Source organism: Ornithorhynchus anatinus, chromosome X2 (assembly GCF_004115215.2).
Source record: "Ornithorhynchus anatinus isolate Pmale09 chromosome X2, mOrnAna1.pri.v4, whole genome shotgun sequence".
NCBI lineage: Eukaryota > Metazoa > Chordata > Mammalia > Monotremata > Ornithorhynchidae > Ornithorhynchus > Ornithorhynchus anatinus.
In genome coordinates, this window is record NC_041750.1 from 12,573,296 (window position 1) to 12,594,256 (window position 20,961).

A 20,961-nucleotide genomic window follows, 5' to 3' on the forward strand; every position below is an offset into this window, starting at 1 on the left:
CTTTCCTCAAACCAGGAAAGGTACAAGGGAAGCCCAACAGATCACATGGTCACTCAGACAGAAAGGTAGGGAAAAGGTCTTTTGGCCAACACCTGTATGGAGACGGAAGGGCTGAACCCGGGAAGGGAACTAAAGTGCAGCTGAGCAGAGGCCAGCCCAGGTACATCCAGCTGGGATTTAGTCCCACCAGGGGGGCTGCTTCTGCCAGAGCTCTGCCCTGGGCCACTGGTTTGCAAATGCCAACTCTTTCAGGAAATTACCATTCTCTGAATGACTTATGATTAGAAAAGAAACATGGGGCAAAATTTTTAATTAGGGTCTGTTTGGGGCACAGTCTCACTCTTACAAACCATAAAAGATGTAGGCAAAAAAGGGAAGTTGTTTTGCTCACTATTTACAGTGTGAATAGGAGACTTCTTCCACTTTCATTTACCTACTAACTACCACTTCCCTTCCCTTCTTTCCCTTCTAGTTCCTGGGCCAGGCCCACAAGTAAGTAGTTGGGTAAGGCCTAGAACCAAGGCATCTCACTTCCAGAGACCACTTTTCCACTCAGCAACATAGCTCAGTGTCCAGAGACCTGTTCAAATCCATCTCTTCCAGGCTTCTCCCTTTACTCAATCAAATCTGCTTGATGGGAAGAAGAGAGGAGCCAGGTGTTTTGCAAACAGCATGTGGCTGCTGAAAGCTTCTGGCTGTCTTTTGTGATTTCAACAAATCACCAGCACTTAAGCAAAGTGGTCAGAAAATTACAGGTTGTATTGCAGAGGAAGAGAGTGAGAATGCCAAGGGTTGAGAAAACTGAGGTTTTTGTGGCTGTAATACAGAAACCACTACTTGACAAGCCCTGGTGGCCTGGAAAGCATCAGATATTAGTTAAATGCCTGGAAGATTTCATGTTGGATGGCATAATCGAGCACTCTCAACAACAGCCACATGATTTTCCTTATTATGTCCCTTCAGGGATGGTTTGGTTGGTATTTTATTTTGTTGCCAAGATTAAATCCAGGGAAAAGAAGCTTCTCGGCAGGACACTCACTCTGGGGCTAACAGGCACAAGGACTTCAAAGCCGTCTGGTTCTTTGCCAGGACAGAGAGGGTTTAGTCTCTCGGGTGAGGTTACAAGGCTTTCTGGGAGATCACCAATGTAGGTGGGGGAGCCCAGCAAACTGTTGATGTGGGGCTATTTGGCCCGGCTCCTCCTTGTTCATACTCAGTAACTACCAGAGGGAGCTGAGCTTCCACTATGCCACAGCAGGCTAGGATGGGGCATCCTGGTTTCCAAAACAGTTTGAGAGAGAGACCGGCAAACTCCTAATCAATCAGTCAATCAATCCGTTGTATGGTGGGGTGGAATCAATCACTGTGTTCACAAAGTGAACACTTACTGTGTGCAGAGCACTGTCCTTATAGCTTGGGAGAGTTCAATGTAACAGAGTTGCTAGACACTGCCCATAACCAGCTACTTTGAAAGACTTCAAGTTCAGTCCTATTGTGGTGGTGTGGGGTGAATCTAGAACAGATTAATGGTAGGTTTATGTTCTCAACCCCTTAATCAATCAGTGGCATTTATTGAGTGCCTACTCTGTGTAGAACAATATACTAAGCACTTTCCCCAGTGAATCCTTGAGAGGTGGCATTATCTGCCCTTCCAAGTGGGCAGAATGGATTTTCTTGGTTCTGACCATTATCATCGTTAATTGTATTTCTTGAGTACTTAGTGAATACCAAACCTTTGGTATTCACTAGTATTCACCAGTCACATGCTGCCTACAACAGAAGCAAGACACATAAGCATGCCCTCCAGGAGCTTACAGTCTAATAATACTATGTTTCAAGTACTGTTCTAAGTGCTGGTGATAGATACAAGATAATCAGATGTAGTCCCTGACCCACATGGGGCTCACAGTATAAGTAAGAGGGAGATGAGGAAACTGAGGAAGAAAGAAGTTAAATCACTTGCTCAAGTTCATGCAGCAGGCAAATGGTGAAGCCAGGATTAGAATTTAGACCCAAGCTCTTTCCACTAGGCTACATTACTCCCCAAGTGGAGTGATCAAATAAAAATTATATATGAACAGTGAGAGCAGAAGGAAGAACAAGGATATAACAGAAAGTACTACTATTAAATCGGGATGAAATACCTGATTAAATAGCTGAATATACAAATAAAGCTATACATAGTATATAAATTCACATTGTATATAAGTTCCAAGTATAAGAATGAAATATAGAAATTCCATGAAGCAGGGTGGTCTTATGGGCAGAGCACAGGCCTGGGAGTCAGAAGGATCTGGGTTCTAATTCCAGCTCCACCACTTGTCTGCTGTGTGACCTTGGGCAAGTCACTTCACTTCTCTGTGCTTCAGGCCCCTCATCTGCAAAACAGAGATTAAGACTGTGAGCACCCTGTGGGACTTAGACTGTGTCCAACCTGATTAGCTTCTATCTACCCCTGTGCTTAGTACAGTGCCTGGCACATATAACAAATACCATAAATAAAGGCTTGATGTGATTGGAGTGTTATGCATTAACATGGAAAAGCTTCCTAAAACAAGTGGGATTTAAAGAGGTCTCGGAAGATGGGGAAAACTGTGAGCTAGTAGAGTCTTGAGGGCTGTATGGGAACTTCAGGATTGGAGAACAATGTATGTGAGAGGCTGGAGGTAAACAAACCAAGAGCAAAGTGCAGTTAGAATCTGAGAATCTTCCAGGTTCCCCACAGGGCCTCACAATAGCAGTGAACACTGAGGAGAGTCTTGAAGGAGGGGAGAGAGAAGCTTTGCTTTCAGGACAGTGATCAGTTACTCCAGGCCTGGGAAGCATGGAAACATATTCAGAGTCAGGAGTAGATGAGGGGAAGGACACCACTGAAAGAAGCTGAGCCCCCTAACAGACTGCCTTCTTTGGTTGCAGATCTTCTAAGCAGGGAGGTCTTTGGGGATTCCAGTCACCATTATTGACTGGAATGAAAGTCTGCCCCTCTAGACTGTAAGCTCGTTGTGGACAGGGGATGTATCTACCAACTCTGTTGTATTATATTCATTCATTTATTCAATCATATTTATTGAGTGCTTACTATGTGCAGAGCACTGTACTAAGCACTTGGAATGTACAATTCGGCAATAGATAGAGACAATCCCTGCCCAACAATGGGCTCACTGTCAAAACGGGTTGACAGACAACAGAACAAAACAAAACAGAACAAGTAGTCTGGCGTAAATATCATCAAGATTAATAGAATCATAGATATATACACATCATTAACAAAATAGAGTAATAAATAATATATAAAAATATGCACAGTGCTATGGGGGGGGGAGGGGGAAGAGCAGAGGGTGGGAGAAGAGGGAATGGGGAGGGGAGGAGGAGCAGAGGGAAAGGGAGGGCTCAGTCTGGGAAGGCCTCCTGGATGAGGTGAGCTCTCAGTAGGGCTTTGAAGAGGGGAAGAGAGTTAGTGAGAAGCAGCTTGGCTCAGTGGAAAGAGCCCGGGCTTGGGAGTCAGAGGTTATGGGTTCTAATCCCGGAACCACTGCTTGTCAGCTGTGTGACTTTGGACAAGTCACTTAACTTCTCTGTGCCTCAGTGACCTCATCTGTAAAATGGGGATTAAGACTGTGGGCCCCACAGGGGACAACCTGATTACCTTGTATTCCCCCCTAGCACTTAGAATAGTGCTTTGCAAATAATAAGCACTTAACAAATACCATTATTATCATTATTATTATTATTTGAGGAGGGAGGGCATTCCAGGTCAGCGGTAGGACGTGGGCCAGGTGTTGACAGCGAGACAGGTGCGAACAAGGGACCGTGATGAGGTGAGCAGCAGAGGAGTGGAGTGTACAAGGTGGGCTGTAGAAGGAGAAAAGGGAGGTGAGGTAGGAGGGGACAAGGTGATGGAGACCTTTGAAGCCAAGAGTGAGGAGTTTTTGTTTCAAAGTGCAGTGCTTTGCACATAGTAAGTGCTCAAAAAATATCACTGCTGCTGCTGCTGATGTTGCTTGCAGAGAGGAGAAGATGAAGCAGGGGTACACAATAAATGAAGAGTCAGTAAATGACATCAATGAAGAGTCAATCACCTGGGGAGATATACAGAGCAATTGAGCAGGGATGAACTTGCTTTATATTAAATTTGGTTTGACTGTCCATCACCTTCAAAGATTCTACCCCCAACCCCAGCCCAATCAAGTCCTAGATGCTGATTCCCCAACTCCAGACCCCAAGAGTCACTTTCTCAGAAGGAAAACCTTGGTTGAAGTGGAGTCCCCCAAGAGATGGTATCTAGAGAACACAGTCACAAGTGAAATAGAGAATGGTATGTGAGACTCAGGGTCCATGCACCATCAGTTGTTATATTCACCAGCTCTTGAGCCTCATGACATCAATCAGTCAATCAATGGTATTTATTGAGCCCTTACTGTGTGCAGAGCACTGTACTAAGCTCTTTGAAAAGTACTCTACAACAGAATTAGAGAAGCAACATGGCCTAGTGGAAAGAGCACTGACCTGGAAGCCAGAGGACCTAGGTTCTAATCCCAGCTCTGCCATTTGTCCGCTGTGTGACCTTAACTTCTCTGAACCCCAGTTTCCTCATCTGTAAAACAGGGATTAAATCCTACTCCTTCCTACCTAGACGACCCATGTGGGATGGGACTGTGTCCAACCTGATAACCTTGTATCTAACCCAGAGCTTAACTTGTTTTATGCTGTTGAGTCATTTCCGACCCATAGCAACTCCATGGACACATCTCTCCCAGAACACCCCACTTCAATCTACAATTGTTTTGGTAGTGTATCGATAGAGCTTACTTGGTAAAAATACGGAAGTGGTTTACCATTGCCTTCTTCCACGCAGTAAACTTGAGTCTCCACCCTCGACTCTCTCCCATGCTGCTGCTGCCCAGCACAGGTAAATTTTGACTTGTAGCAGATTGTCTTCCACTCACTAACCACTGCCCAAATTAGGAATAGAACTGGTATGACTCTGCTTGACTCTCCCTCCCATAAACGAGACCGGTAGGTACTGGAAACTCTCCAGTTGTAATCCTGAGAGAGGGGAGTAAGCGCTTAACAAATCCCATAATCATTAGACACTTTCTTTGCCCACATTGAGCTTACAGTCTAGAGGGGGAGAATATCTTTCCAGTCAGTGGTAGTGACTGGCATCCCCAAAGACTTCCCTGCTTGGAAAATCTGCAACCAAAGGAAGGGGGGCTGTTAGGGGCCGCAACCTTAAAGGTTCTCTCGTGATAGAGGCTCTACAGCCTTCCTTGGCAACCTATTCCAATATGTTATCAATCAATCAATAGTATTTATTGACCACCTTCCATGTGCAGAGCACTATTCTAAGCTCTTGAGAAAGTACAATAGAGTTGGTAGACATGATCCCTGCCCTCAGGGAATTTATAATCTAATGGGAGAAGCAGATGCTAAAATAAATTTCAGATAGATGGAAGGAAAAATGGGTATGTACATGAGTTAATGCTACAGGCAACTGTTCAGGTAATTGTGAATGCACTAGTGTGTAAATGACCTAAAATGCCAAAGTGGCAGTTGGGGATATAATTTGGAGACTTCAGAAGTTAATAGGGGCAGACCTCCTGAAGAAGATGTGATTCAGAAGGGCTTTGAATATGGGGAGACCTGTGGTCTGGCAGAGTATAATGGGGAGGAGTTCCAAGCGGGGGAAAGCATGTGAGCAAGAGTTTGGTGGCTGGAAATACATGGATGAGAGACAAAGAGAGTAAGTTAGCTTGAGAGGAATGAAGAGTGCAAACTGGGGTGAAGTAGGAGAAGAGAGTGTATAAACAGGAGTTAACACCCTCGTAGTCTGGAAGTTCTTCTTTATGTCTATCTGGAACCTCTCCTACTGCAACCTAAGTCCATGTCTTAGTTTTTAGGCCTGCATGAGCACAGATAACAATGGTCAGCACCCTCCTCATACACTTGAAGACAGTTATAATTCCCCTCAGGTTTCTCTTTTACAAGCTAAGCATCAATTTTTTAAGTCTCCTCTCTTATGATCTCTTGTCCTTCCCTTTAAAAATCCTTCTCCAGTTTCTCCACATCCATTCAAAGTACAGTGACCAAAACTGGATTCAAAAGTATACATATGTGTGTGTGTATGTGTGTATATCTCTCTATATAATCTAGGTATGTATACACTTACACACACACACATACACTCACACCTTGCTTGTGTATCCTCCTGTCATCCATTCTCTTCACATGCCCTACCCAGACCTGTTTGTGTTGAGGTGATTACTGCATCAGTCTGGATTACTGCATCAACCTTCTTGCTGACTTCCCAGCCTCCTGTCTCTCCGCACTCCAATCCATACTTCATTCAGTTGCCCAGATCATTTTTCTAAAATAATGTTCAAGACATGTCACCCCACTCCTCAAAAAACTCCAGTGGTTGCCCATCCACCTCTGCATCAAACAAAAAGTCCTCATCATTGACTTGAAAGCACTCAATCACCTTGCCCCCTCCTATCTCACCCTGCTACTCTCTTACTACAACCCAGCCCAATCACTTCACTCCTCTAATACTAACCTTCTAACTGTACTATGATCTCGTCTTATCTTCCCGCCGACCCCTTGCCCATGTTCTGCTTCTGGCCTGGAACACCCTCCCTCCTCAAATCCAATAGTTACTTTACCCCCATTCAAAACCTTATTTTGAAGGCACTTCTCCAAGAGGTCTTCCCTGACTAGGCCCTCCTTTCTTCTTCTCCCACTTCCTTCTGTGTCACCCTAACTTGGTCCTGTTGTCCTCTCTGCCGCTGCCCCCCCCCCCAAGCCCACAGCACTTATGTGCATATTTTCAATTTAATTATTTATATTAATTTCTGTATGCCCCCCTCTAGGCTGTAAACTCATTGTGGACAGGGAATGTGTCTGTTTATTGTTGTATTGTACTCTCCCAAGCACTTAATACAGTGCTCTCCACACAGTAAGTGCTCAATAAATGTGATTGAATGAATGTTTAAATGCTAGGAGACTTACTTTGTTCTAGCAGCGTGGCTCAGTGGAAAGAGCACGGGCTTTGGAGTCAGAGGTCATGGGTTCGAATCCCCGCTCGGCCACTTGTCAGCTGTGTGACTTTGGGCAAGTCACTTAACTTCTCAGTGCCTCAGTTACCTCATCTGTAAAATGGGGATTAAAACTGTGAGCCCCACGTGGGACAATCTGATTCCCCTGTGTCTACCCCAGCGCTTAGAACAGTGCTCAGCACCTAGTAAGCGCTTAACAAATACCAACATTATTAGGACTATATTTTTTGTGATCCTTTCTTGCCACTTGACCCTGAAAATAGCTGCCTAGGTAACAGTTCTATGACAGCATTAATTCTGTGTAGCAAATGTAGACTGTGCTGTGTGTATTGCCTTCTCTGATGCAGGCTGCTACATTACCTTGGATTTCTTTAGATTTATCGTCATTCCATAGAGCTTGGCTGACTTAGTGAAGTAGTTTACAATCATTTGCATATCTTCTTGGCTAAGTGCCTTGAGGGCACAGTCATCTATGTTCAACTGTGTACTAATGACTGTCTCCAGGACTTTGGATGATGCTCAGAAGTCTTTTGAGTTAGAAGAGTTTCCCGGAGGTGGAGAAGCATAACACAGGCATCCAAGTCTCTTGTTGCATCCTCCCTCATGGCTACATAGACTAAATTGAACAGGACGGGTCCTTTCCACATACCAACTTTACCCTACTGGGTGCTGGGGAATGGGAAATGGATTGAAAACAGCATTCCCAGCTCTGACTTGGCTGGTCATGCCACCAATACTATGTGACTCTTGCATCAACTAGTGACATCTGAACTCCCAAGACAGCTAAACTGCTCAGGGCAGGCAAATTTACTAACTGATTTCCAGAGTCCAGATCTACTGATGGTGTCCGATGCTTTCTAAGGTGTACGAAAACTGTACAGAGATTCTAGTGTTGCTCCCAGCACTTTTCTTTTGCCTGACATGCTGGGAAATGCTTGTCTCCCATGCCACATTATAATCTGAAGCTACATTGTGAATCTGGGAGCATTCAGTTGACAACACTCTTCAGTAGTTGATACAGGCTAGGATCTTGCTGACACTGCACAGTAATGAGACTGATTCATCAATCAAACAGTGTTATTTATTGAGCACATACTGTATGCAGAGCACTGTACTAAGAGCTTGGGAAAATACAATATCACAGAGTTAGTAGATATGTTGCCTGCCCACTGGGCTTTTGATGGTGGGGCGGGGAGGAAGGAAGCTGGGTGAAATCTACTTCTTGGGAGCACTGAAATGGAATTGTCTCCTCCCCAGTTCCCTAAGACAATAGAGTAAATAGGCATAATAATGTCCATCTCCCCTGCCCTCAAGAAGATTACAACCTAGGAGGGGAGATGGACATTAAAATAAATTACAAGTAGGGGAAACCACCAAATTTAAGGATATGTACAAAAGTGCTATGGGGCTAGTTATCCCTTTAAGTCCATGATCTCATCTCTATCCTTTGCATCCAAGTCAGTGCCCTTGCCTTCCTGTCTCTCCATCTCTCTTGCACCATCAACCCCTAGCCCGGAATCATTCCCACAATCTGCTTTCTCCATTCTCGCATACATGCAACGGAAGGAAGTCCAGACATCAGGCCAATTTCTGGCATTTCAAATTCATTCTCCCCTGCTATAATCCAGCTCTCTCTTCCATTTCTCCTTCATCGACTCCCATGCCCACAATCCACTCACTATTCAGAACCTTTCATTCCCTCCTAAAGCTCCCTGTGCCCCTGGCTATCCTAACCAAGTACTTCGTAAACTTCCAAAGTGTCTTCATCACTCCCTCACCAATCTACTACCCTCTTTCCTTTTTGTCCTCCCAGTTGTCTTTCATGAGTGGGTCTCCTGTCTGCTCTCTAAATCCAAACCCTGGAACTCTGCTTCTGATTCTATCCCACCTCACCTCCCCAAAACACTTTCTCCCATTCTTCTTCTTCCATTACTTCTATCTCCAGCCTCTCATTCTCAAATGGCTCCTTCCTCATTGTTTTCAAATGCACTCAAAGCCTTCTCTGGATTCCTCTGCCCTCTCCAGCTATCACCCAATCACCGTACTCCAATTCCTGTCCAAAATCCTTGGATGGATTGTGTACACCTGCTGCCCTCACTTCCTCACCACCAACTCCCTTCTTTATCCAATATAAACTGATTTTTGCCTCATCCACTTCACTGAGGCCACACTCTCCGAGTTCAACAATAACTTCCTCATAGCCAAAGCTATGGGCTCTATTCTACCCTAATCCTTCTTGACCTCTCTGCTGCCTCTGACACCTTGGACCATTCCCTCCTCCTTTAAACATTTTCAGACCCTGGTTTTGCCGACCAGGTCTTCTCCTGGTTCTCCTCTTACCTCTATGACTGCTCCTTCTCAGTTTCATTCACAAGTTGCTCTTTCACCTCTCATTCCCTAACTCAGGATCTCCCACAGAGCTCTCTTCTGGGACTCCAACTCTTCCCAATCACTCCCACTCACTTTCTCTGGGAGCTGATCCACCTACCTGGCTTTAACTAGCACCTCTATGTGACGACTCCCACATTTACCTCTCCAACCCCAACCACTCAACAAATCTACAGTCCCACTTTTCCTTCAGCACATAGGCATGTGATGGTCCCTCTGACACCTAAAACTCAAAATGTCTAAAATGAAACTTCTTATCTTCTCTTCTTGTCTTCCTCCTAACTTTACTATCCCTGCCAATAACACCACCATCCTCCCTGTCCCAGAAACCCACACTCTTGGCACAATCTTAAATCTTCACTCTCTTTCAACCCTCAAATCTCCTTAATTGCTGAATCTTGCTGATTCTTTATAACATTTTCTGCATCCACCCGTTCCTCTCCACTTGAACAGCTACCACCCTGGTCCAGGTTCTAGTCATATCATGGTAAGACTACTACATCCTCCTCCTCACTGGCCTCCCTGCCTCCAGCCTCCCTTCTCACTGATGCAAGAAACATCTTCAGCACACATCTCTCCACACCTCAAAAATGTCTAATGGTTACCAGCTCCCTGCATGTCAAGCAGACACTCCTGTCCAATGACTTCAAGGCTCTCCACCAGCTTTCTCCATCCATATATATTGGTTTTCTTCACCCACTTTTCCCCAGCTCACACTCTTCTTTCCTCCCAAGGTTTCCATCTGATGATACCTCACCATCAACTCTCCCACCTCTCCATGGCTGTTCATCCAGCCTGAAACTCCCTCACCCCTCCAAATCTGTAAGAGCACAGCTCTCCCCATCTTTAAAGCTATGCTAAAATCACACTTACTCCAAAACATCTTCCTCAATTAATTCACAATTGTCCCAGCAATGTCAGGCCAACACCCCACTTTATGTGGCACCTCAGTTGTATCCTCACCACTTGCATACAGATATGAGTAAATGAAAAATATACATATTATTTATATATTTATCTGCACATTCAATTTTTTTGGTGTTTCATCCTGATATGTTTGTATTGCTTCCTGCTTAGACTTGTTCTTTCTCTGGCTTTATCATCATCATCATAACAATAACAATAATAATAATAATAATGATTATGGTATTTGTTAAGCACTTACTCTGTGTGAAGCTCTGTTCTAAGCAGTGGGGCAGGTACAAGATCATTTGGTAGGACACAGTCCTTATCCCACATGGTGCTCAGAGTCTAAGTAGGAGGAAAAAGTCAATTTTGTCTGTCTCCCTCATTTGAATGTAGGCTTGAGGAGAAGGAACATGTGTCTGGCTACTGTTGTTTTCTCCCAAGTACTGAGTACAGTGCCTAGTACCAAGTAGATACTCAATAAATATCACAAATTTCTCACTAAATGTTTTTCACAAGCTACTAATGGCTCTGGGTTGACAGTCAGTCTGAAAAAGACCAAAGTCATGCTTCAACCAAAGCCTGATACTGTAGCTCGTGCACTAATGGTATCCATTGATGATGTACAGCTTAAAGCCATCAGTAAATTCTGCTACTTGGGCAGCGTGCTCTTGCAAAATGCTGTTTTTGTATCACAAGATGCATTGGCATATTCAGCACAACTTTCAAAAAGCGGAGTCAGCCTAAAGACAAATATTGACATCTACCCTACTGCTGTCATCTCAACATCATTGTTTGGCTCTGAGGCCTGCACCCCATTCTTATACATATAGAGCAATGGAAACAGTTCCATCTATAATGCCCAAGGCAATAATCTTGCATAAAGTGACAAAATATTACCTGAAACTCCTAGGCCCTCCAACATAAAGAGGTCACTGGCATTCCTCTTCTGTATAATGGGGATTCAATACCTGTTCTCCTTCCTTTTTAAACTATGAGACCCATATGGGACAGGGACTGTTTCCTACCTGATTAACTTGTATCTTCCTTGCACTTAGTGAGTGCTTAAAAATGTACAATAATATTAATAACTGAGGAGATGATCACAGCTCAACTGCAATGGTGTGGGCATCCGATTTAAATGAATGATAAAATAATTCCTAAGATGATCTTGTATGGAAAGACAGCTCAGCACTAGAGCAGATTCCACAAGTGACCGGAAGAAAAGGAGCAAACACATGTCCAGAACAAATCTTAGGGTCAGATCTGCCATTTGGCTCAGCCCTTTGAATACAAATGCACTGCCACAGCAAAGGAGAAGTCACAAGGTGAAAGCCTGTTTAAAGTGCTGCAGAACAACCAGTGTTCAGAACAACCTAATGTGCACCATTTGTGGTCACTTCTGTGCTTCAAGCCTTGGCCTCCTCACACATCGACAGAAGACTGTCACCATCAATGAATCAGATACCAGGAAACTGAGAACAGATTAATGAATGGTAATCAGTCAATCCATCAGTCGTATCTATTGAGTGCTCACTGTGTGCAGAGCATTGTACTAAACGCTTGAGAGTACAATATAACAGAGTTGGTAGGCATGTTCCCTGCCCACAGTGAGCTTACAGTCTAGAGTGGGAGACAGACACTAATATAAATTACGGATATATACATAAGTGCTGTGGGGCTGAGGGAGGGGTGATAAAGGAAGCAAATCCAAGTGCAAGAGCAGTGCAGAAGGGAATGGGAGACAAGGAAATGAGGGCTTAGTCAGGGAAGGCCTCTTAATAATAATAGTATTAATGATAATTATGGTATTTGTTAAGTGCTTACTATGTGCCAGGCACTGTTCTAAGCGCTAGGGTAGATACAAGGTAGTCAGGTTGTCCCAAGTGGGGCTCACAGTCTTAATCCCCATTTTACAGATGAGGTAACTGAGGCCCAGAGAAGTGAAGTGACTTGCCCAAGTTCACACAGCAGACAAGTGTGAACCCATGACCTTCTGACTCCCAGACCCGTGCTCGATCCACTACGCCATGCTCATCTCTTGGATGAGATATGCCTTCAATAAGGCTTTGAAAGTGGGAAGAGTGATTGTCTGTAAAATATGAAGAGGGAGGGCATTCCAGGCAGAAGGCAAGATGTGGGTAAGAGGTTGGCAGGGAGATAGATAAGATCAAGATACAGCGAGTAGGTTGGCGTCAGAGGAGCAATGTGTGTAGACTGGATTGTAGTAGGATAGCAGTGAGGTTATGTAAGAGGGGTCAAGGTGATTGAGTGCTAGTGCTTTAAACCCCCTTGACTCGTCTCTCTCGTTCACCCACACATCCTATCCGTTACCAAGACCTGCCGGTTTCACCTTTACGATATCGCCAAGATCCGCCCTTTCCTCTCCACCCAATTGGCTACCTTACTGCTACAGGCTCTCGTTATATCCCGGCTAGACTACTGTGTCAGCCTTCTCTCTGACCTCCCTTCCTCTTCTCTCGCCCCGCTCCAGTCTATTCTTCACTCCGCTGCCCGGCTCATCTTCCTGCAGAAATGATCTGGGCATGTCACTCCCCTTCTTAAACAACTCCAGTGGTTGCCTATCAACCTCCGCTCCAAACAAAAACTCCTCACTCTAGGCTTCAAGGCTCTACATCACCTTGCCCCTTCCTACCTCTCCTCCATTCTCTCTTTCTACCGCCCACCCCGCACACTCCGCTCCTCTGCCGCCCACCTCCTCACCGTCCCTCGGTCTCGCCTATCCCGCCGTCGACCCCCGGGCCACGTCCTCCCACGGTCCTGGAACGCCCTCCCTCCTCACCTCTGCCAAACTGATTCTCTTCCCCTCTTCAAAACCCTACTTAAAACTCACCTCCTCCAAGAGGCCTTCCCAGACAGAGCTCCTCTTCTCCCTCTACTCCCTCTACCACCCCCCCTTCACCTCTCCGCAGCTAAACCCGCTTTTCCCCCTTTCCCTCTGCTCCTCCCCCTCTCCCTTCCCATCCCCTCAGCACTGTACTCGTCCGCTCAACTGTATATATTTCCATTACCCTATTTATTTTGTTAATGAATTGTACATTGCCTTGATTCTGTTTAGTTGCCATTGTTTTTACGAGATGTTCTTCCCCTTGACTCTATTTATTGCCATTGTTCTTGTCTGTCCGTCTCCCCCAATGAGACATATAGCAAATGGTTCATCTCCATATCCAATATTGCTTCTCCTCTCTAACTCCCAAAGATGGCATTCCCCCAGTCAACATGCACAGAGAGAAATTATCAAGGGGTGGAATCTTAGCATCCCAAACTTCACTGCTGAGGGGGTCCAGGGCACAAATGTCAGAGTTGGCTCATGGGGAGGAAAGGAGGAGGAGCAAATAGCTGCTCCCTTCCAAATCCCACTTTTGGCCCCAGGGCAGCTGCTGTCTCTGCTCAACTGAAAAAGAGAACCAAAGAAAACCAACAGAAGGCCAAAACAGGTATAAGGATGTGCAGACATGCCTGCAGCATAAGGAATGATCCGGCTCAATTTTCTCCTGTCACATGTGGAAGAAGCCTTTATGGCCTGTGGACTTCCTCCTCTTCCTAGGGATGCTATGTGGGAAAAACGGACAGAACTGTGGACCCTTAGGAAGAAGATACTTTGAATAAAAGATAGTTGGTTCTACTTAACATTAATGAATTTCCATTTTTTGAGCAAATCCCAGTTTGCTGGGTTTGGTCCAGAGCTTGTGAAAGCCCCTGATTCCACTTGCACAGGACAGGCAAATGTACATTCTTCTCTAGAAAAAAAATGAGGTTTGGGGAGATGGATTTGATCAAGAAGTGGGGGTGTGGAATTGGCTTCTTGAAAGAATGGAGCACAGGGGTTCTTCCAAATGTTGACAGCATGTACAGTTTACATCCCCGTCATTCAAGGCGCATAGCCATCAGCATTAGAAGATCCAGCTACCCAAAGGTCCTAGAAGATTTTGCAACCAAACCCCCAGGCTTTCCATACCTCACCTTCACTCCCCCCACCACACCTCCTCCACCCCATTCATGGAGACAGCCAAAGAGTAGAAATGTCCCTAAAGGCAGTCATTTGTTTGGAAACCCACCTTGTGGTAGTTGCCTTGACTTCTGGTGAGGACAGTCATCACTTTGCTTTGAGAGAAGGGGGTTGTTTTTCCCTCCATTGTTCGCTGCTCTTTGCTGACATAGTGCACCCAGCCAGAGGAAAGAGGAAAAACAGCTGCACATGGAAATATGAAAGAGGGTTGAGATCACAGTTGTAAATAGGTCTGACTTGAGCCAGTATCGATTTTGGTTTCACTGAGCTGTAATTAGATTGAACAGGGGAAGAGACGTATTAAGACGAATTAAGCTGTATCAGCAAAAAATAAGTTTAAGGATCAGTTACACCTGGCCAATTCTCTCCCCTTCTCCCACTTCTGTTTCTTCCCAGCTTCAGGCTTTACTAACCACCATCCAGAAAGATTATTGGACTCTCTTTGTTTTTTCCCAGTCTGTACCTTTCCTTCAGTCTGATAAAATAACCATTTATACTCCCCAGGCCAAGGATATATGTGTGTTTTTTTCCATGGGTGATTGGATAAAACTGCCAATTTCATTTATTATACTGCTTCATCTAGTAAGCTGGTAAGCTGTTCATTCTTATCTTCCAAACAGGTTAATAATGCTCTCTGAAATTTCTCCAGGCTTTTTCTTTTCAGGAGCCCAGAGTGCTTTCCTAATGTTATCTGTTCATTCTTCCCTGGAAAACAAACCTCAAAGGGGCCCAGCAGGCAGTTCCTCAGATTTGGAGAAGGGGTGAAAGTGACTTGAAACGCTGACATATAGCAAATGGTTCATCTCCATATCCAATATTGCTTCTCCTCTCTAACTCCCAAAGATGGCATTCCCCCAGTCAGCATGCACAGAGAGAAATTATCATGTGCCCATGAGAGGGCTGCACGTTGAATGCCAGTTTTTTGACTGCTGAAGCATTTGCCACTCCAGTACAGAATTCAAAAGTGCGGTCCCTGCCGTAGCATCTAGAGGGGGACATCACAGCCAGGGGGTGGTTGGAAGAGAGACTCTGGGACCAGTACTTGTGAAAAAGAAAGGGGCACTGTTCCCAGACTAGCATGGCAAGAGCTACAGCAGGGTCTGTTCTTTGCAGCAGATTCATACCTTGGTTTCTAATCCTAGAGAATTAGAGAATTCTCTAATCATAAAGAAGCAGCGTGGCTCAGTGGAAAGAGCACGGGCTTTGGAGTCAGGGCTCATGAGTTCGAATCCCAGCTCTGCCACTTGTCGGCTGTGTGACTGTGGGCAAGTCACTTAACTTCTCTGTGCCTCAGTTCCCTCATCTGTAAAATGGGGATTAAGACTGTGAGCCCCACGTGGGACAACCTGATTCCCCTATGTCTACCCCAGCGCTTAGAACAGTGCTCGGCACATAGTAAGCACTTAACAAATACCAACATTATTAATCCTGGTCTGTAGTCTTCCACCTGAGGGAAGTCTGAGCCCAGATCGTTTGGGTGGGGCTGCGGGAGGAGGGTTGGAGAGCCGGGCAGGGTGGTGATGGGGACAGAAATAATGGGAGCAAGAGTGTGAGATCTGAGCTCTGAAGTGCTGGAATCTGCCACATGCACGTCGGAGGGTTTTGGTTACTTCTGGGGGTGGGTTGAAGTCGCGAAACGTCAACCTTCTCGTAAAAGGTTTTTTTTTTGTTTCTTTGTTTTTTTGCAAGCATCTGATGCACATAGGGTAGGTCTCCTTCTAAACACACTCATCTTCTGCTCGCTGTGTACAAGAAAACTGGACTTGGGCATCTGGCCCCCTGTTGAAAGCTCTGCCTGAAAAGAGTGAGAGAGAGAAAGAGAGGGCGAGGGAGAGGGAGAGAGCACCTAAGTCCTTAGGATATTTGTTTCCAGCTGAAACTAAAGAGCATCAGGATCTGTTTCCCTGGATCTCCTGCCTCCCTGCTCCCTGTTCCTCCCTCAAGCCCCTATCAGGAACCCACCCTAAGGGCCAACTGGGGTCCAAATGGTTTGAGCTGATTCTCCTTTAGGAGAGTCTCCATTAGGGGCCTCCTGCTCTCCTGGGGATTGGCCAGCAGCTGAGGGGTTCCACAGTGTTCTTTGTTCCATTAGTTCAAGGAGTCTCACATTTGTCCACCAGATAGAAGGTTCCAAGGATCTGATGTGGGAGGTCAAAGTGTCTGGGCCCATATCTGGAGCATCTGGGCACCCACAGTCCCCTTCTCACCCAGTGTGTTGTTCCAGTTAAAAATGGCATTCTCCATGTCAACACTGGGGTCTTTGGGGTTCCCAAGGAGGGGAGAAAGGTCAGTGAAAAGTAGAAGTAGGGGAGACATGACACCCCTTACAGACAGACTTACCTCCATGCCTTCCCCACCCTGAGATCAGCCTAATGGGTCACTTTTGAGGAGGGCTCAGACCCCCAGGCAAGTCCTGGGTTTCAAAACTCCATGAGTCTCCCCTTCCCCTCTCCCCCACCCCATGGCAGAAAATGTAATTATAGCAGTAAGGGCTCTTCTTCAGACCCTCCCCTTTTGAGCCAGCCCCCTTGAGTCACTTTGGTCAGAGCATCTCTTGGACTCTAGGCAAGTGGGACAAGAGGGGGTGCAGCCCTCCCAGGAAGCCCCCTGGAGCTGAAGCTGTCTACACAGAGAGATTGCTGATGTCACTTGCTCCTTCTTTCTCTCTGGTCACATGTTCCTGTGGAGCTTGGGTCCTATCCCCCTCCTCAGTCCTCTCCCCACCAAACGAGCAGATGATCGGGTGAGCGAGTAAAAGAGAGTTTACTCACACCAGGAAAATGAAGGGAAAAGACTCCTTAGTACATAAAAGGCAAAAACAAACCCCATCTGAACTGCTAGGCTTCAGCAATCCACGGTTATTTACTAGCCAAAAGGGTTTCTTTGCTTACTTTCCCAAGAGGACCCTGGTTCCTTTCACCTGAAGCTTGCAAATGGTTGGCACACAGCTTCTGTACTCTACATCCTTCAACAAGGATGAGGGGGTGGCTTAAGAGTCTATGTACAACCCTAAGAGCTCATCTTCTGGTCTTTCCTTTCATATCTCTTTTTCATAGCCTTTACCCAAGTTTTCAGGTGATTGGTTCTCCCTCATTATTCAGGTGGGGTTCAGCAGATTCATAACTAGTCCACTTTGCTAAGTTACTAAGAGGGGCTTGAGGCTTTTAGCTAAATGATTTCTCCTATGCAGCTTCTCCCCTCCTCACTGCATTATCCAAAACAACAAAATCTCTCCTTTCTCTAGCATACTTATATGAGCTAGCTTTTAAGTAACTAACCCCAACTCTTCCCTTCCACTTTCTCTGTGACATTGATTTGGAACTCTCTCAATGAGTTACTCCACCAAGCTTGAGGATTTCTAGGACTTTTCAGACCTTCAGTCTATCCCTCCACCCATCTGTCTGCATATCTCCTTGTGCCAGGTTATATCATTAAATATTATAGGCACAGATGGGGAGTCCGGACTCCTAGTTGTTATTCCATTCCCAACTCCTTGATGATCCTAGCACTTCCAGTGCTCTGCGTGCTTTGAGATCCTGAGCAATGCTTGACACACACAAGGAAGCTGGCTGGGATTCTCTCCTCTTCATCCAACCCAAAAGTAGATGGGACAAGATGGACTAGGGGGTTCTGATCTCCCTCTCTACAGTGCCAACCCCACAAAAAAATTGACGGAGAAGCCAAATGAAGCTCACCATTCATAGGCTAGTTCCTGAGGCTTTGATGAGTTGGACTGTTAACATATGGAGGAAAAAAAACAACCTGTGAATCTACCCTACAGGGATTCTGAATGCTCACAACCCCCAGCTACTCACTGCCTCTCTTTAGAGATCTGACATTCAAAGTTGAAGGGGAATGGAGGATGAGGATATCCTGGGCAGAAAGATCAGGCAGGGTAGGGTGTAGAGGCATGAAAGAAGACTAAATAGGGCCCCTCAAATAACCCTGCTTATTCTGGGCCCTGAAATAAAACCTCTTGATTGGTTGACCAGTCCATACCTCTCTTCTATTGGCATCTAGTGGATAACCATCAGTAAATTAATCTGTTATCTCTATCAGCTCTGAGCTTCAAATTTGATAATTTCCTGAGCACTAGGCACAAGGTAGGATAGGCCAAAGATCAACTGACATTAATTTTTCCTTTCTCCTTCCTTACTCTAACTCTGGGGCCTCCCTAAAATTCACCTACTATGTTTCCTAATCTGTCTCCATCCCTCAATAGCACTAACTGATTCACCAGCACTTGCAAACATCCAGAAAAGGGATTTTTGGAAAAGGAAAACAAAAAAATATAATTGTCTTTACAGTATCGGATTGTCAATTTTCCTGGCTTCTCAACAGAGGTTGAAAGAAGTGTTGTTTTATTTGCAGAGTCACAGGGAACCAGTCCATTGGTCAACTGTAGCTATCCAAGCTGGGGCTGTTAGAAAAAGCATTCTGTAGTTTGTGTCCTGTGGTCCTAAATACCAGACCAGCCCTGGCTGAGGGAAGAGTATCATAAAGAAACAGAATCACTGGGGCCCTTATGGGATCCTAAAATGCCTTAAAATGACATTATTTATCTGCTTTTCACCTGGCTCTACCCTAAGCCCACTTGGCCCATCATTGCTTCCTGCCACCATGACTCCCCAACCCCTGGTGAACCCCAACTAACGGGATCCTGACCTTTTGCTGACCTCCTAGAGAAAAATGTCCCATTCATCATGAGAAATGATTGTAATTTGCCCCAGAAGTGGAGGGTCAAGAAGCCAAACCGGTACTGGCAATGAGGCTGGTGGTGCCAGTTACTCCCAAGAGGGATAGGGAAGGACAAAATAGAGCCCAAAAGAGGGGCAGCTACCTACAGCCTCCCCTCTGTCTAGCAGGTCAGGAAAGAACCCCCACTTCGGGTCTGCTGAGGTTACTTGTTTGGTTCTGCTACCTATCCTGGCAAAATGAATTACTCAGCAACCATGACAAACTTTTGAACAACCCCACTAGATGTTAAACTAATTCTGTAGGGAAAAGGGAGGCAGCGGATTGACTTATTTCCCAGTGACAAGAATGAATAAAATATCATTTGAGCCCATCCCCCTGCATTTTAAATGTAAAGAACAGGGAGTTGATCAAATTTAAGGTGAAGTTACCCCCACATTCTATGTGGCATATATTTTGTTAAGAAAGTCCTGGTTGTCTATTTTTACAGGATGGCTGAAAAATCCCCTTTTGTCACAAACTGACATTTGTCAGCATCCTATAAACAGGTCACTAGCCATGGCTATTTTACTGGTATAAACCCAGGGAAGGAGGTATATTAGAACCAATCTAGTACTAGGAGAGCAGGTATCTTAGACCCAACCTGGAAGTTGGTGGGTGGATTTGGCAGGGCCTGGGTAGGGGCCCCTGTAAAAGGGAGAGAGAAAAGAGCCAGCTGGGGAGGGGAGGGGAGGGAGCGCAGGACCCTGCAGCAGAGCTAATGCTCCTGTTCATTCTCTCTCTCCATGTCTCCATCTCTCTCCATGTCCCTCTCTCTCTCTTTCCCTCTCCATGTCTATCACTCCATCTCTCACCTTCTTTCTCTTCTTTTTGCATCTCTTTCCACCTCTCTCCCTCTCTGTCTATATTTATCACTCCATCTCTCACCCTCTTTCTCTTATCTCTCTGTGTCTCTTTCCATCTCTCCTTATCTCTCTCCATCCCTCACCCTCTTCCTCTCTCTGCGTCTCTCCATTTTTCTCCTTATCTCTCTCCATCTTTCTCCCTGTCTATCTCTCCTTCTTTCTCCCTCTCTCTCCCTTCGCCCCCCCACCCCACTCTATCTCCTGTGTAGCTTGCAAACGCAAAGAGCAGGAGCAGCAGAAAGATCGGAACCTGCAGCCCAAGAAGCAGCGGCTGGTCTTCACGGACCTGCAGCGCCGCACCCTGATTGCCATCTTCAAGGAGAACAAGCGGCCGTCCAAGGAGATGCAGATGACCATCTCCCAGCAACTCGGCCTGGAGCTCAACACCGTCAGCAACTTCTTCATGAACGCCCGCCGGCGGTGCATGAACCGCTGGCAGGAGGAGCCGGGCACCAACCCCGGCGGTGTGCCCTCCTCCTCCACAAGCACTTTCTCCAAAGCATGAGTCCCTTCCACCCTGCACCCCTGCCCCACCTTCCCCCTCCCACCCCAATGCACCCAGAATCATAGTTACACCCCCCCACCCCCCTCTTCCTCATGCCCCTGTCTCTTCACTCCAATGCACCAACCTCTTCAGCTCTTGCTGTACCAAAGAGGAGTCTGGGGCTCTGGAGGACCAAGCAGAAAATATCCCCCTGAAAAAATGCTCAGAATAAACTGAGGCAATGGCCTACTTCTCCGGCTCAGCTCTATGGGAGTCTGCTCAGTCGGCGCCATCTGCCCAGGCAATGCCCGGCTTCCTGCAAGGGGAGGAGGGTACCGGGGAGGGGAAAGACCCAGGCAATCCAGTCCGCTTGACTGCAGTTCCGAAGGACCTAGGCTGCTGGGTCCAGCTCTGCAGCCAGCTGCCTGGGACAGTCAGACTTGTTGGGCCTGGATCTGCTCCCCCGCACGGCAGGCATAATTGGGCTCCCTCTCGAAC

General features: G+C 46.1%; 1 protein-coding gene across 1 annotated transcript in view; it reads left to right on the forward strand.

The window, feature by feature from the left end:
* Positions 1 to 20,515, forward strand: part of ONECUT3 (one cut homeobox 3) — a 113,054-nt gene extending 92,539 nt beyond the window's left edge. Inside the window, exon 2 of the mRNA XM_029052557.2 lies at positions 20,189 to 20,515. Within this exon, the coding sequence (XP_028908390.1) occupies positions 20,189 to 20,484 (296 nt within the window). The 3' untranslated portion in view covers positions 20,485 to 20,515. The remainder of the gene's footprint in view (positions 1 to 20,188) is intronic.
* The last annotated feature ends 446 nt before the right edge of the window (positions 20,516 to 20,961 follow it).